A 16,563-nucleotide genomic window follows, 5' to 3' on the forward strand; every position below is an offset into this window, starting at 1 on the left:
CTTGAATGTCTATTTTCTTGGAGGTTTACTAATTCCTGTGCGTTTTCTTACACATGAAACTTTTTCTTCCGTTTGGTTTTTCATGGCTTCTTGACCCTCTTTCCTCCTGTAGAAATGATGGAAGAATTGCATAGTCTGGACCCACGGAGGCAGGAATTACTGGAGGCCAGGTTCACTGGAGTTGGCGTTAGTAAGGTGAGTACTGGCAAAGACGGACGTTCACAGTATGACTTGGACACATTTAGGAATGGAATAGAAGGTTTGGGTGGCAGGAGATGCTGGTTACAGGGGAGATTTGTTTCATGGACCAGTGAACTTTGAATTCTTGCCAGTCATTCCTATAGTACGTTTAAGGGTTAGTTTGGGAGAATATGCTTCTTTCCTCTTTGAATAGAGCGGAAGCTTCCTGAGGGACTTGTTGCAAGGATACTGGTCGGATGTGGGTCTAGGGTTTCTTCTGTGTTTTGTTAAAATTTCTCAGTCATTCAGGAAGAAAGTCATTGTAAATCTTTCACCCACTGGGTCTGTTGGGGTTACATACAGAGTGCTGTTGGATCTTCACACACGGGGTCTGTCGGGGTTACATACGGAGTGCTGTTGGATCTTCACACACGGGGTCTGTTGGGGTTACATACGGAGTGCTGTTGGATCTGGTGAAATCTGTCAGTTCTCCAAGTCTGCAGCTAGCAGGTTTCTCCCGGTTCTTTCCTTAGACTGCTTTTTCACTCTCCTTAATTCCTACTAGTAAAGTGTTTTCATCCTTTTAATTTGTTTTTTATCTATATGAGTGCTTGCTTGCATGCATGTGCATGCATGTTTCGCGCCTGCAGAGGCCAGAAGAGGGCATCTCATGTGCTGAACTTAGGTTTAGAGGGGTGTGAACTGCCATGTGGTCCTGGTACCTGAACCTGCTCCTCTGGAAGAACACAGTGTTACCTGCTGCACTGTCTGTCTGGTTCCTACTACTTTCGTTCTTGTGGAAGTGTAAATTGAGACCAAGCCCACATCATTGGGCAGATGGAATGTCGCTCACACTGTTCTGCCTTTCTGTGTGTCTTTCTGTACCTGCTTATTTACCCCTCTGTTATCATGGCATGGATTTAGTGCGTTATATATGTCTGTTTGTAATGTTTTGTTTAAAAGCTTCGCTCCACCCAAGGTTGTCATTTTACTTGAGCTTGAGATAAGTGATATGTGCATTTTAATCTCTGATATGTGTAATCGATTTCCGTCTTTTTAAAGTAATGCTGTGTCTTACAGTAACTTGTTAACTTTCATTCTCTGGCCAGTTGTTTCTTCAACAAGAAGGTGTATGTTAGGTTTATACTTGGAAAACCCAACTTTGATGGATCACAATTTTAGTGAGCTGGGATAGTTTGGTAGTTTTTACTTGTTTGAAAAGCACATAATACCTGTTGTCTGCTAGGCATTGTACAGGTGTTGTGGACGATATCTCAGTGTGGTGCCTTTAAACCTGCAGAGAAGGGAAGAGAAATAAGAAATACTGCAACAAGAACTATATTAGAGCTCTGATAAGGAAGCACAGGATTTGTTACCTTAATAGTTAATAAATCTTGGTTTTTGAGATAAGGTCTCATGTAGCCTAGCCTGGTCTGGAACTTGCTATGTAGCCCAGGCTAGCCTTGAACTCTTTGATTTTCTTGCTTCCATCTCTCAAGTACTGGGAGCCACCCAAGGGTGAACTGCCACTTCCAGCTTTAGTGGTCCTTTTAGTTTTTGTTTTGTTTTTGAGATGGGTAGGCAAGATTGACCTGTGATTGATTACAGGCTACCCCAGGCTGGTAAGCACTGGGATACAGGCATGTACCATCCTACCTGGCTGGAGTTATGTGCTTGAATACTTAGTCTTCAGCTACTCTAGTAATTGACTTTTGGTGGCACTTTGGAGTGGCTAAACCCCTGATTGTTACATACTGAAGATGAACTTGCAGACATAAATTATTTGTTCAAAGGGAAGTGGCCTCATAAAGAAGTACACAGTATTATTTGAATATTAAATTTATATCTGGGCCAATGATGACACATTTATTTTTCCTGGCCTAGAACTCTTACTGATCTTCCTATCTCAGTTTTCTGGGTGCTGGTACTACATAAGTGACCATACTAGGACTTGTTTATAATCGTTGATGGATTGATTGATTTTTGTGGTATAAAGGATCAAACCTAGGGCCTTCTATGTGCTAGGGAAGGACCTTACCATTGAGTTGTGTCTCTAGTCCTTTGGTGTTTTTTTTGTGGTGGTGTTTTTTGAGATGGTCTCATTTTGTAGCCCTGCTTCCCATGTGCGGGATTAAAGGCATGTGTCAGTACACTTAGACAGCTGTTTTTAACTTACTCTGTAGCTCAGGCTTGAACTAGTGATCTTCCGGCCTTAGCTTCTTGAGGTCTGGGATTACACTGTTGTGTGTGCTTTTCTTTCTTTCTTTCTTTCTTTCTTTCTTTCTTTCTTTCTTTCTTTCTTTCTTTCTTTCTTTCTTTCTTTCTATTATACATTGGTATCTTGCCTACATGTCTGTCTGGATGAGGGTGTTGGATCCCTTGTGAGCTGCCATGTGAGTGCTGAGAATTGAACCTAGATCTTCTGGAAAAGCAGCAAGTGTTCTTAACCCACTGAGTCATCTCTCCAGCCCCTCTCTGTTTTGTCTTTTAACTCCTGTCATTTATTTATTTATCTATCATTATTTATTTTAATTCTTTTGGAAACAGGATCTTACTGTACAACCTAGACTGCCCTGAAACTCAGTTTGGGCTAGTCTCAAACTCGTGGTCCTCTTGTCTCTGTCAAGTGCTGGGATTATAGTTGTATTCAGTTAAGGCTCATAATTAAATCTATTCACATGATTTCCTACTAAGAAAGTTTATATTTAAACTTTGTGTAGTTTTTACTAATCTTTGTTGGGGTGGCTTCTTTCCTTTCCTTTGTAGCCTGTCCTGGAACCAGCTCTTGTAGACCAGGCTGACCTCGAACTCACAGAGATCCGCCTGCCTCTGCTTCCCGAGTGCTGGAATTAAAGGCATGCGCTACCACCAACCAGCCAGCTTCTTTCCTTTTATGTGTAGCTGCATAATGGTTATATCAAAGTTTACCTTTGAAATAGGTCCTAGTGATGGGAATGAATGACATCTTGATTTTACTTCCCAGACTGCAACTTAAAATCATGTAAACAAGTTGTGGGAAAACTTTTATGTACACTTGGGAAGCTGAGGTAGTAAGATCACAAGTTTGAAGCCGGCCTGGACTACATGGTAAAACCCTGTCCTAGAGAACAGACAAAAACCCAAAACCTCAATAAAACTTTTCATATAGTTAGTGTCTGTTTGATAGGAAGTTCATCAGTACTCAGTTGCTTTTATGCCATTAATTGTATATTTTGATATGTCTATCATGGTGAGTACACTTATTTCAATAAATGTAATATTTAGTGATCAGCAGAAAACAGTTGATTTTTGTCAAGAGACTTGAAAGAAAAGTAAGTTACTGCATTGTTTGCAGAGACAGGAAGAAGAAAAGATAACTTTCTTTTTTTTTTATAGAACATTTTTTGAGAGAGTCTCATGTAGTTGAGGGTGGCCTTAAACTCACCAAGTAGTTGAGGATGACCTTGAACTCCTGATCCTCTTGCCCTTGCTGCCTTCAAGTGCTGGGATTACAAGAGGAGGCCCCACATCAGCAAAGATAGCACTTTCCTTTACTGCTTCTCTTCCTGTGAGGGTTAGGGCTAGGCATTATATCTCTTAGGTCATTGATTGAAATGAGGCAGTGGGATTGGGTAAAAAGGAGGCTTTTGGTGAGACTTCTCTTCTGGTTTTACACAACTTGCTATGGGTCATTTGCTTTCCCAGTGAGGATGTCACTATTGTTCATAGCTTTCAGTTTGTTAAGATCAAGAAAGGTTTCCGCCCTTGCTGCTCCAGAGAGAGCAGAGTGATAGCCTGTGATGGTGCCATCTAGTGGGATCTTTGCAGTCTCTTGAGTTCTTCTAAGTGCTCAGGATACTTTGAATACTTCCTGATGCCCATAGTAGGACGACAGTCAGTGCCATTGTGGACTGTTTCCAAATGGCCAAGCGGGCTGTGAGTTGTTGCAGTATTTGAACTTTCTGGTCATTGGAGATCTTCTGTCATATTGCTTTCACTCCTTTACACCTGAAAGTCAGTATGAGTCATAGAATTTTGGTTAAAACAAAATGGCCAAATTGCCATATTTATTACTTATATTCAAGAGCTTCTTGTTTGTATTTTGGCTTTTAATTTTGCAGTTTTTTTGGGTTCTTGCACAGTACTCTAATACATTAATTTTGTCAAAATTGTTAGGTTTATTTAATAATAGTTATTAAACCAGAATTAATTTGTTTAGGGTTTGGTATGCATTGTGTAGTTTTGGTTTGAAAGATTGATATTTTCTGTCAGTTGGTAATCAGGAAAAGAAGTGTTACCTACTCCAAGAAGCCTATAGGTACATCCTTTCCATGTGACTGCTGCCTTTTTTGGTTGAGACAGGTTTTCCCTGTTTAGTCCTGTCTGTCCTGTAACTCACTCTGTAGAGCAGGCTGGCCTCAAACTCAGAGATCCACCTGCCTCTGCCTCCCAAGTGCTGGAATGGAAGGTGTGCGCCACCACTGCCCGCCTTTAGCTGCCGCTTTTTACACAGACCTGGAACCATCCATTTAGCAGTTTTGAGGCGATAAGGTTAAATTAGGTTGTGAACTTACTTTCTTACTGTCTTAATATTTAAGCTTTTTATTTTACTTTTTTGGTTTTTTGAGACTGATTTTCTGTTTAACAGTCCTGGCTGTCCTGAAACTCGATTCGTAGACCATTCTGGCCTGAATTCACATAGATCTGCCTGCCTCTGCCTCCTAAGTGTTGGGATTAAAGATGTGTGCTACCATGCCTAGTTCAAGATCTCTTTCTTTAAGCACTGGATAATTCACTTTTTTAAAAAAAATTATTTATTATGTATACAATATTCTGTCTGTGTATATGTCTGCAGGCCAGAAGAGGGCACCAGACCTCATTACAGATGGTTGTGAGCCACCATGTGGTTGCTGGGAATTGAACTCAGGACCTTTGGAAGAGCAGGCAATGCTCTTAACTGCTGAGCCATCTCTCCAGCCCCTGGATAATTCACTTTTCATAATGTAAAACTGACTATATCTTGTTTTCAATTAAGACTTGTCACAGTTTATATTATTTATTCTGCTCCTGGTTAGCAATTTAAATGTGTGTTGTCTCTGATTCTGGAGATGGAAGGGTAGATGGAGTCCAACCTTTCTTGTACTATTGCTTGAACCTGGTTGAATATACTTAAAATACTTTTTATTACATTTTATTTATGTGTATGTTCAGAATTGGTGCATGTGCCATTTCTCCTTTATGGGAATTGGTTCTCTCCTTCTACCATGTGAATCCCCAAACTAAACTGGGAGCAGTATTTTCATCTGCTGAGCTATCTCCTGGCCCCCTTGCTATATATATCTGTAAGATATATAGAGGTTAATTTATATCTTTATAAGAGAGATGTTGTTTAACAGATCTGTACTTAACTCAGTGATATAGTAGATACTCTCCATTCTCTTTTTACAAGCTGTGTTGTCAAACACAGAATTGCTCCCATCAGTTGAGTTATAGACTTGCTAAGGATCACTTTATTACAGTGTGCTTTGTAATTGCATAATATTGATTTGTATAAACAAGTATGATTGCAAGTCAAAGATTTTTTTATTTCTTTGCAAACTAGGTTAACTGCCCTAGAAAGACTAAATTAAGGTATCAGTAAGGAGATATGTACACTTCTATAAATATTTATGTATATACATACATACAGGTTGGTTTATAAACTGATGGGTTTCATTATAGCGTTTTCATAAGTGTATACCATTATACTTTGCTCGTTTTCATCTTCTTTCCCAACTGCAACTTTCTCTGTGTATCCTTGGCTGTCCTGGAACTTCAAGACCATGCTGGCCTGAACTCACAGAGATCCACCTGCCTCCTGAGTGCTGGGATTAAAGGTGTGCGTTACCCCCCCTACTGCAGTTTTTTTTTTTTGGGTGGGGGGAATCTTCATTAGGTCTTTGGCAATTATCTTTTGTTTTTATTTTGCTTTTAAAAGAAATCAAAACTGGAAATTGTAGATAAATTATGGGTGTGGTTTTTATAAGATTACACTTCATATATTTTTTCTTTTTAAGATTTTATTTATTATGTATACAGTGTTCTGTCTGCATGTGCACCTGCAGGTCAGAAGAGGGCACCAGATCTCATAGATGGTTGTGAGCCACCATGTGGTTGCTGGGTCTTGAACTCAGGACCTCTGGAAGAGCAGACACTGCTCTTAACCCCTGAGCCATCTCTCCAGCCCCACTTCATTTATTTGTAACTTCAAAGGCCTTTCTCAAAAAATTGATAAAAGAATATACATTTAAGGAGCTTGAAATGAAGCTGAATTGGTAGAAAACTTGCCTATTGTTTGTGAGGCCCTAGATTTAACCTCCAGCACCCCATAAACCAGACATGGTGATACAGGCCTGAGGTCCTAAGCAGTCCAGAGGTGGAGGCAAGAGGATCAGAAAGTTAAGCTTTGGCTACATAGCAAGTTCAGAACCAACCTGGGCCTTTGTTGTAATAGGAGCAGCAGGGCTGCGTCCCCGGCACCTGGCCGCCCGCATGGCTAGCTTATGCCCTGAAATAATTATACGGAAACTGTATTCTTTTAATCACTGCCTGGCCCATTAGTTCCAGTCTCTTATTGGCTAGCTCTTACATATTGATCTAACCCATTTCTAATATTCTGTGTAGCACCATGAGCTGGCTTACCAGGGAAGATCTTAACCTGCGTCTGTCTGGAGTGGGAGAATCATGGCGACTCCTGACTCGGCTTCTTTCTCCCAGCATTCTGTCTGTTTACTCCACCCACCTAAGGGCTGGCCTATAAATGGGCCAAGGCAGTTCCTTTATTAGTTAACCAATGACCTTCCTCCATCATTTCCCCTTTTTCTGTTTAAACAAAAAAAAAGGCTTTCACTTTAACATAGTAAGATTACATATAGCAAAACAGTTATCAAGCAAGAATTACAGTTATAATATTTATATCTATTTTATCATAACTAAGGAAAACTATAACTATCTATCCATTCTTCAACTCCATCAATGACTCCAGAAGGATATAATATTACCTAAGTAAACAAGAAATAAGAAAATTCTAGAAATGACAGAGACATCTTGCTGCCTGGACAGTCACCCAAAGTTCCTTTGTACCGTTGGGGCATCCATGAATCAGGAAAATTCCAAAGACAGTTCAGTCACTTTCTGCTGTGTCCTGCAGAATGTCTCGTAGACTCTTTCATGAACCAGGAACCCCAAAAGACCATCTCACCTTTAGGCAAGTTCAGCAGTCCTCTTTCTGCGGGTTCTCTGTGTCCAGTTTATGCAACAGTCCAGGCAAGAGCAGTTTCTTGCCCAAATGGCTATCAAACTCCTTAAGGAGCCTCTTCGATGCCCATCTTCCTCTTGAAGTAGATTGGTGCTGTCAGGAGCAGATGTGTCTCATTGTCATGAAAAGTCCTAAGTTATTAAAACATTTAAATGCCATATTCTGCAGTCTTTGAAAGATATGAAGAATGCCTATCTAACTGAAATATATCTCTATATATCTAGAAAATCTAACTAACATGACTACAAATTTGACTATTACTGATGATTATCCATTAGCAACCTATATTTCCTAATTATACATTACATTTTAAATGAACTATACAATCACAATACAGTAATCAAGATCAGAAATACATATAACAAAATTGACCTTAAAATCCATACCAATGCAAATTATTCATATCTATATCATTTCCCCCTTTAAATGTAAAAGAACATTTATAAACAATATTTGGGAATATGGGCGCAGTTTTTTCTCTCCAAACTGCTTCCTGCTGAATGGGGGCGCTGTTATTCAGGTCTTTCACGGTATAACCTGTGTGCCAGGTTCATCTCGGTGGGCAGTTGAGTGAAGCAATTTTTTGAGGGTGTTCACAGTAACCTTTCAGGAGGGCGTGGTCTATCATACCATATCGAGATAGACGCAATCCATAGAGTCTCATCCTCTGTGAAAACAAAAGAAGACCCTCTCCAAAGTATCATATCCTTAGACCCATATTCTGAAATCATAATACCCTTATATCCATTCTGGTTTAGCTTGGCAGCCCATATAATGAAATGTCTCTCTGCAGTTAGCTCCTTTACAGTCAAAAATTTTAAAGAAAGCACAATGTACATAATCCAGACTCTCTGTAAATTTTCCATTTTTACGTGGCTTATTTTTCTTTATTTCTTTTAATCTACAACTATCTGTACTCTGTCTCTTTAAAGACTTTACCCTTTTTTTAAGACATTAACTTTATTCTTTATATATATATTTTTTTCTCTCTCTCAAGCCTACGTACATTCATCCAACAGTGTCTGAATCAGTTCTATTGTGAATCTGTAATTTTTTTTTTTTACTATCCAGGAGCATTTCTTAAAATGTTAAGCACTTCTTAAAAACTTAAGTTGCACCATATACAGATAATACGGTACCGCCTGTGTGTGTCCTGCCCAGCGGAAACCTTAACTGTGCTGTTATTATGGTAATTACGGTAGTTCCTGCCTGAGACCAGCAGGGTTCCTCATGGCGGAGCTGAGCTGCTCCTGCATCAGAACCATTTGGTGGTACCCCTGAGTCACACACAGTTCCAGGCACACAGCAGTCCCTATTGCCATCAAGCAAGCCGTAGCTCTTTACTCCAAATGCTCCATTCAAAAGCTCTGTCTCCCGCAGGAGCCAGACAGAGATCGCGATGGCGGCACAGCCCAGAAAGCCGGCATTTTAAAACAGCCAGTTTTTTCCTGCTGCTGAATCAGGACAATTTCTTTGCCGCTCGCAACCCACAAACAGCAAAAAGCTGTCTTAAATTCTCTCTCTCTCCTTTTTAAGCCCTCTCAGGTTTTACGTGGAGTTCATTAGCACGTTGGGTGCCACTCTGTTGTAATATGAGCGGCAGGGCTGCGTCCCCGGCACCTGGCCGCCCGCATGGCTAGCTTATGCCCTGAAATAATTATACGGAAACTGTATTCTTTTAATCACTGCCTGGCCCATTAGTTCCAGTCTCTTATTGGCTAGCTCTTACATATTGATCTAACCCATTTCTAATATTCTGTGTAGCACCATGAGCTGGCTTACCAGGGAAGATCTTAACCTGCGTCTGTCTGGAGTGGGAGAATCATGGCGACTCCTGACTCGGCTTCTTTCTCCCAGCATTCTGTCTGTTTACTCCACCCACCTAAGGGCTGGCCTATAAATGGGCCAAGGCAGTTCCTTTATTAGTTAACCAATGACCTTCCTCCATCAGGCCTTGTATCAAAGAAAGAAAAAAAAATGTATATTTAAGGTTGGGGATGTAGCTCAGTGGTAGAATACTTGTCTATCATTTGCCTAAGCCCTGGGTTTAATTATGTTTGTTTTCCATTGTGGTAGCAGAATTACCTGTGAAAAATTGACAAAGAGGAAATATTGATTTCTGTCTACTGTTTCAGTTTGATTTTTTGACTCTGTTGTTTCTTGGCTTATATAGAGACAGAACATCATTGTAGAGAAGGCTTGGAGTACAGCTGCTTACCTCATGATGGCAGGAAGCAGATCAAGAAAGGGTGCAGAGACAACTTGACCTTATCAGCCTAAGTCCCCCATGTTTCTGTCACCTTCCAAGAGCCTGTCAGGAAACTATCAGTGATTAAAATCCCCATCCAAGATGACCCATTGGGTCAAGGTGCTTGCCACCGAGCATGATGGCCTGAGTTAGTTCCTTGAGACTCAGGTGGTAGAAGAAGAGAAACAGTTCCCACAGCTTGTTCTCTGACTGACACACGCCCACCATAGTGCATGTGTACCTCCACACACATGTACACATACACCCTCATGCGTGCAAAAATACATATATAGGTAAATACAGGTAATACATTAAAACAAACAAAAAATAAAACAGCCAAGTAGTGGTGGTGCACACTTTTAATCCTAGCACTTGGGAAGCAGAAGCAGGTGGATCTCTGAGTTTGAGGCCAACATGATTTTATACACACACATATACACTCCTATATATATAGTTCCAGGATAGCCAAGTCTATACAGAGAAACCCCATCTTGCAAAAGAACCAAACCAAAACCACCCCATCTGTTGATGAGGTCAGAGCTCTTTTGATCCACTCTGCAAAGCCCCATCTTTGAACATGGCTGAAATGGGTACCAAGTTGTCAGTACAGTTTGGGAAATCTTTTTGGTTCAAATTATAATAAATTTTTAGTATTACCAAAATTTTTTCTTTTGCTACTTTTTATAAAATTTAAAAAGATTTATTTTGCTTAATGTGTTTTAGTGTTTGCCTGCGTATGTTGTGAGCGGTGTGCATACCTGGTGCCCTCAGGTCAGAAGAAGGCATCTGGTCCCTTGGACCTGTGAGCCACCATGTGGGTGCTAGGGACTGAACCTGGGCTCTCTGCAAGAGCAACAAGTGCTCTTAACTGATGAGCCATCCCTCCAGTCCCTACTTACATTATTTATAGCACAGGGTTCAAAGCAGGATTCCCTGTCACTTAGCAGAATCAAAGGTGGAAGTGTTGAAGAGTTCCTCCCAAGCACCTGGAGGTCGCAAGAACACCCCTTCCTCAGGATGTCAGCTGGGAAATGGCCCTGACAGAGGGCTCCACAGACACTCAGATGCCACTATTCCCCTTGAGGAGAAGAGTGAGAAGGGACCACACCCAGCTCTGGTTAGAGGAGCAAAGTTTAGACATTCTAAAAATGCTGGTGTCACAGTACTCTTGCTTTAGTGGCCCCTAATGCCCCTTCTGCTTTAAAGGTCTTCTATCCTTTCTGCTCTTATTGCTGATTCTTTTTTTTTTTCTTTTTTTTTTCTTTTTTCTTTCTTTTTTTTTTTAAGATTTATTTATTTATTATGTATGCAACATTCCTTCCATGTATGTTTGTATGCCAGAAGAGGGCACCAGATCTCATTATAGATGACTGTGAACCACCATGTGGTTGCTGGGAATTGAACTCAGGACCTCTCGAAGAGCTGTCAGTGCTCTTAACCTCTGAGCCATCTCTTCAGCCCTTATTGCTGAATCTCTCTCTTTTTTTTTTTTTTTTTTTTGGTTTTTCGAGACAGGGTTTCTCTGTGGTTTTGGAGCCTGTCCTGGAACTAGCTCTTGTAGACCAGGCTGGTCTCGAACTCACAGAGATCCGCCTGCCTCTGCCTCCCGAGTGCTGGGATTAAAGGCGTGCGCCACCACCGCCCGGCCTCTTATTGCTGATTCTTACAGTAGTTCCAATATGCGTCTTTATCAAAGTCTGATGGTAACACCTTTGCCCACATTTAGACCAGTCTACAACCTTGAAGAGACAGTAAGACCCTGTCTCAATCCATGCTGTATAGCACTCATTGTGGTAGAAAACCAGTGTTTATTTTCTTTAATTAAAAGAAAGTTATGTGTATATGTATGTGTATGTGAGTGCAGGTGTCCCTAGTGTTACAGGTGGCATGCCTGACGTGGGTGTTGGGAACTGAACTTGGGTCCTCTGCAAGAGTAGTACATACTCTAAACCTTTAAGTTGTTTCTCCAGCCTCAGAGTATTTTTATAACCCAGTGTCTGAGAGACAGGAGAATAATTGAGTTTAGGATTGCTATGCCCACTTGTATTTACCTGGGCTAGAGGATCTTGACTCTGTTCATACCCTTAAGTGCTTTAACCTGGAGCTGTCTCTCTAGTCCAGTGGTTCTCAACTTTCCTAATGCAACCCTTTAATACAGTTCCTTATGTTGTGGTGACCCCATTTCATTTCGGGGGCTGGAGACATGGCTCAGAGGTTAAGAACACTGGTTGCGCTTCCAGAGGTCCTGAATTAATTCCCAGCAACCATATATTGATTTCCAACCATCTGTAATAAGATCTGGTGTCCTCTTCTGACGTGTAGGTGTGCATACAGACAGAACATTGTATACATAATAAATAAATCTTTTAAAAAATCATTTTTTTGCTACTCTAGTGAATCATATTGTAACTATTTTCCGATGGTTTTAGTCTTTAGTCGTTCAGCTCCCAAAGGGTTGTGGCTCACAGGTTGAGAACGGCTGCTCTAGTCCCTCTTCAGTTTGCAGTGCTGGGGGTGAAAACCATTGAGGTTCATCCCTAGCCATGAAAGTTTCCTAAAATAAAAAATTTTAAACAGGACATGTGGCTAGCAGGATGGCCCAGCAGCAAGGTCCTCAGCCTGATTTGTTCGTTTCATTTGTTTTCTGTAGTTCACACTAGGGTTTCAGTGTTCTTCAGGCTTCAGGAGAGGCTTCAGTAACTGTGCTGTCTAAAATTTTACAAACAACAAAATTCATTCTTTTCTTGTTATGTAGCCTAAGCTGGCTTTCAATGTAAACCAAGCTTTGGCTTCAGACTAAGAGAGATCCTCCTGCCTGTATAGCTTGAAGGCACGGGCTACCATGCCTGACCCAAGATTCATTCTTAACTTTTGAATATTCCATAGCAGGAATTTTACCTGTATAACTGGTCTATTTGATCCGTTGTTAAACAGTAAAGATAACATCTAGAAAATTAGTCTACAGCAGTCCCACCTTAATGCACAGGGACAAATGCCCTGGTGGAAACCGGAAACCCTTTCTAGCTTACCTGACCACTGTGGCTGTTAGTTCTTGTAGTTCAGGTGTGAGAGCAAAACCAGCACCTTTTCCCCCCTTTTTCATAGCTTCATAGGAGACCTATCTTGGCAACCTCAGCATAACAAATTTTAGCAAATTCAGTGTACAGGTTTTTTTTCTTCTTTCTGTATTAACTTAGGAACTTCACCTTTTCACTTAGAGGATACACTTTACAGCTTCTCCTTGTACCCCAGTTGGCTGACATCATTCCTCTTGGGTTTGGAGCCAGTAAGAAAAATGAGTAAGGAAGCCAGAGCACTGCAGTGCCGCCAGCAGTCAGTGCTCACCAAGAGGACTGCTAAGTAACAGGTGTCGGTATGAGGGAGGACTCAGAGCTGTTCACATGGAAGGTAGGACAGACTCCACGGGATGAGATTTCATCAGCTTGCTTAGAACAACATGCAATTTAAAACTTTAAGGATTACTTCTTCCTGGACTTTTCCACTGAGTAATTTTCAGACCATAGTTGAATGAAAGTAACTACGTCTGTGGAAAGCAAAATCATAACTAAAAATAGAAGGTAAGGGGGCAGGTGAGATGGCTCAGAGGTTAAGAGCACTGGCTGCTCTTCTAGAGGTCCTGAGTTCAATTCCCAGAACCCACATGGTGGCTCATATCCATCTATAATGAAATTTGGTGCCCTCTTCTGGACTGGAGGCATATGTACAGGTGGAACACTGTTTACGTAATAAATAAATTCATTAAAAAGAGAGAGAGAGAGGGAGAGAGAGAGAGAGAGAGAGAGAGAGAGAGAGAGAGAGAGAGAGAGAAGGTGACTCTGTTGTGCAGGAAGAAAGCAAAGAGCTACTTAGCAATGAGAACCTTGGTAGCATGCAAAGTTAATAAACCAAACTGAGAAGAAAGCCTTTCGCTGACTTCTAGATTCTGTGACTGCTATAAAATGCAAGAAGTGTGTCCCAGGAGGATCCCATGGCTTGTGTCAGTTCTGTCAGAAAAGGTATACGGTATAGCAGCATGGGTGTGGGCACTACTGCACGCTTGGTTGTTGGAAGGGCTTGGGCTGGCTGAATAAGCTCTGTCTCTGTAGGGGGGCTCCATTTCACCCAGTCCCCCAAATCTGCTTATAGTTTGCAGCAGCAGATGAAGCTTTCCAGTAGAGGGGCACAAGGAGTGTCCCACAGTGTGTTCATACCTAGTATACTTGCTTGCTTGTTTTATTGTTTGTTTTGGTTTTTTGAGGCAGGGTCTTTCTATGTAGGCTGTCTTGGACCTAAGTATGTCCTTTTCACTAAGGCCCAAGTGTTTCACATGTTAGTATAATACCAACAGATCTGTTTTTTTTACTTTTGAGATAGGGTCTCGCTATATATTCTCAGCTGGCCTAGAACTTGTTACATAGAGCAGGCTGGCCTCTTAACTCACAGATAGCTGCCTGCCTCTGCTTTCTAAGTGCTGGATTAAAGGCATGTGCCACCATGCTTGGCACAAATCTATATTACCATGTGAAATAGTCAGCCTTAGCCTTGGCCATTCTGTTAGGGGAGCATCTAGGATGGTTTCACCCCCCAGTTAATCACCTTCCACAGCAGTGGTGGAGATTTGTCATAGAGATGACCTGCCTTTTGTTGTCATTCACCTCTCCATGAACTGTTTAGGTTTTTATAACTTTCTAGAAGTTCAGAAGCCTAGATCTGACTTTCCCTAAGAACTCTGGCTAGGACGGAAGAAGCCTGCCATGTGTCTGTTCCTCATTGTAATTCCTCCCTTACACAGGCAAGTTTCCTTTAGCCCAGTGACTTTTTTTTTTTTTTTTTTTTTCCAAGACAGGGCTTCTTGGTGTATCCCTGGCTGTCCTGGAACTTGCTCTGTAGACCGGGTTGGCCTCGAACTCACATAGATCTGTCTGCCTCTGCTTCCTGAGTGCTGGAACTAAAGGTGTGCACCACCATGCCTGGCTTAGCCCAGTGGCTTTCAACCTTAATACTACGATTCTTTAATACAGTTTCTCATGTTGTGGACTCCTTTAGCCCTAAAATTATTTTCATTGCTACTTCATAACTGTAATTTTGCTATTGTTATGAATTTTAATGTAAATATTTTTGGAGATACAGGTTTGCCATGGGTTGAGAATTGCTGCTCTAGGCAGACAGCTCAGCCTCAGTTGTGTATCTGATCACTAAAAGTATTGGCCACACAAGTGCTGCCACAGCTTCCTTACAATTTCAGAGGTTGCAGTATTTTCTCTAGTCCTTAGACCATTTTCAGGACATGCTTGCACTCGGTAGACCATGTCACCTCATGCCACTGTTAAGGAAGATGACAGTCCTTGGGATTGACATCCTGACTCCTCTTTGATTCTGTCAGGTTCCTGTTAAGATGCAGGTATTGCCATATCTCTGCTTTTGTGATAGCAGAGGTCATGGCAAGCCTAGAGGAAATCGTTATATTACATGTTTAATGAGACGGTGCCAGGGAGCTGGAGAGATAGCTCCATGGTTAAGAGCACCTGCTGTTCTTGTAGAGGACCTCTGTTTTATTCCTGGCACTTAACAGTTTATAACTCCAATTCCAGGGGATCCAACGTTCTCTCCTGGCCTCCTGAGCACTGGGTATGCACATGGTACATGGACATTCATGAAACACTCATATAAATAAAATAAAATTTAAAACGTTAAAATGAAAAGACAGTGCTAGAAGGAACTGGGGCTTAGTTCAGGTGGTAAAGTACCTATCTGTAATGCATGAAATACCCTTAGTTAAGAGTCCCAGTACCACAGAAACTGGGCATCGTGGCTGGTGACTCGGAAGTGTAAAGGGTTTATTTCGTTTTACAGCTTATAGCCCGTCATCCAGGGAAGTCAGGGCAGAAACTCAAAGCAGAGGTCTACAGGCAGGAATTGATACAGAGGTCATAGAGAAACAGTACTTACTGGCTTGCTCAGCTTGCTTTCTTATAGTACCCAGGACCACCAGCCCAGGATGATACTGCCCACAGTGAGTTTGGCCCTCCCACATGTCAATTGAGAAGCAAGACAGATTCTTAGCTTAGTTTATGACTCCCTTGGGAGTTGAATGACCATTTCATAGGGGTCACCTAAGATTCCGAAAGCACAGATATTTATATTTTGATTCATAACAACAAAACTACAATTATGAAGTAGCAACAAAAATAATTTTATGGTTGGGGGGTCATCACAGCATGAGGAATTGTATTAAAGGGTTACAGTATTAGGAAGGTTGAGAACCACAGAATCAAGAAAATGCACTAAAGACTTGTGTATAGGCAGATCTATCTGGGATGGGCATTTCCTCAGTTGACGTTCTCTCTTCACAAATAACTCTGGCTTGTGTCAAGTTGGCATAAACTGTCAGTACAATTACTCTTCTACTCTTTGATACTGCAATATTAATTCCCACACCCCAGGATTCTATTGAAGCAGAGCCTGACTCTCAGTAGATTCATTGCATTCTCCAGTCTTTGTTTTGTCTTGTTTGGTTTGGTTTTTGAAGACAGGGTTTCTCTGTGTCTTGGCTGTCCTGGAACTCACTTTGTAGGCCAGACTAGCCTTGAACACAGAGATCTGCCTGCCTTTGCCTCCGCAGTGCTGGAATTAAAGGCCACTACCACTCAGCTTTCATTCTCCAATCTTAGCTCTTCTGTTATATAGACTAAGTCAGTATAGCTGAATGGTTAGGAATATATATTTGTGGGTTTTTTGTTTTTGTCTGTTTGTTTGTTTGTGTTTTTCAAGATAGGGTCTCTCTTTTTGTAGCCTTGTTAGTCCTGGAGCTTGCTCTGTAGATCAAGCTTCTGCCTCCTGAGTGCCAGCATTAAAGGCA

General features: G+C 41.4%; 1 protein-coding gene across 4 annotated transcripts in view; it reads left to right on the plus strand.

Moving 5' to 3' along the window:
• Tlk2 (tousled like kinase 2) overlaps window positions 1–16,563 on the plus strand; it is a 100,789-nt gene that overhangs the window by 2,982 nt on the left and 81,244 nt on the right. For all 4 annotated transcript variants that reach the window (XM_057773333.1, XM_057773332.1, XM_057773335.1 and 1 more), the window contains exon 2: window positions 113–195. In XM_057773333.1, the coding sequence (XP_057629316.1) occupies window positions 115–195 (81 nt within the window). In that variant the 5' untranslated portion in view covers window positions 113–114. The remainder of the gene's footprint in view (window positions 1–112; window positions 196–16,563) is intronic.

The sequence above is a fragment of the Chionomys nivalis genome, chromosome 7 (assembly GCF_950005125.1).
Source record: "Chionomys nivalis chromosome 7, mChiNiv1.1, whole genome shotgun sequence".
Lineage (NCBI taxonomy): Eukaryota > Metazoa > Chordata > Mammalia > Rodentia > Cricetidae > Chionomys > Chionomys nivalis.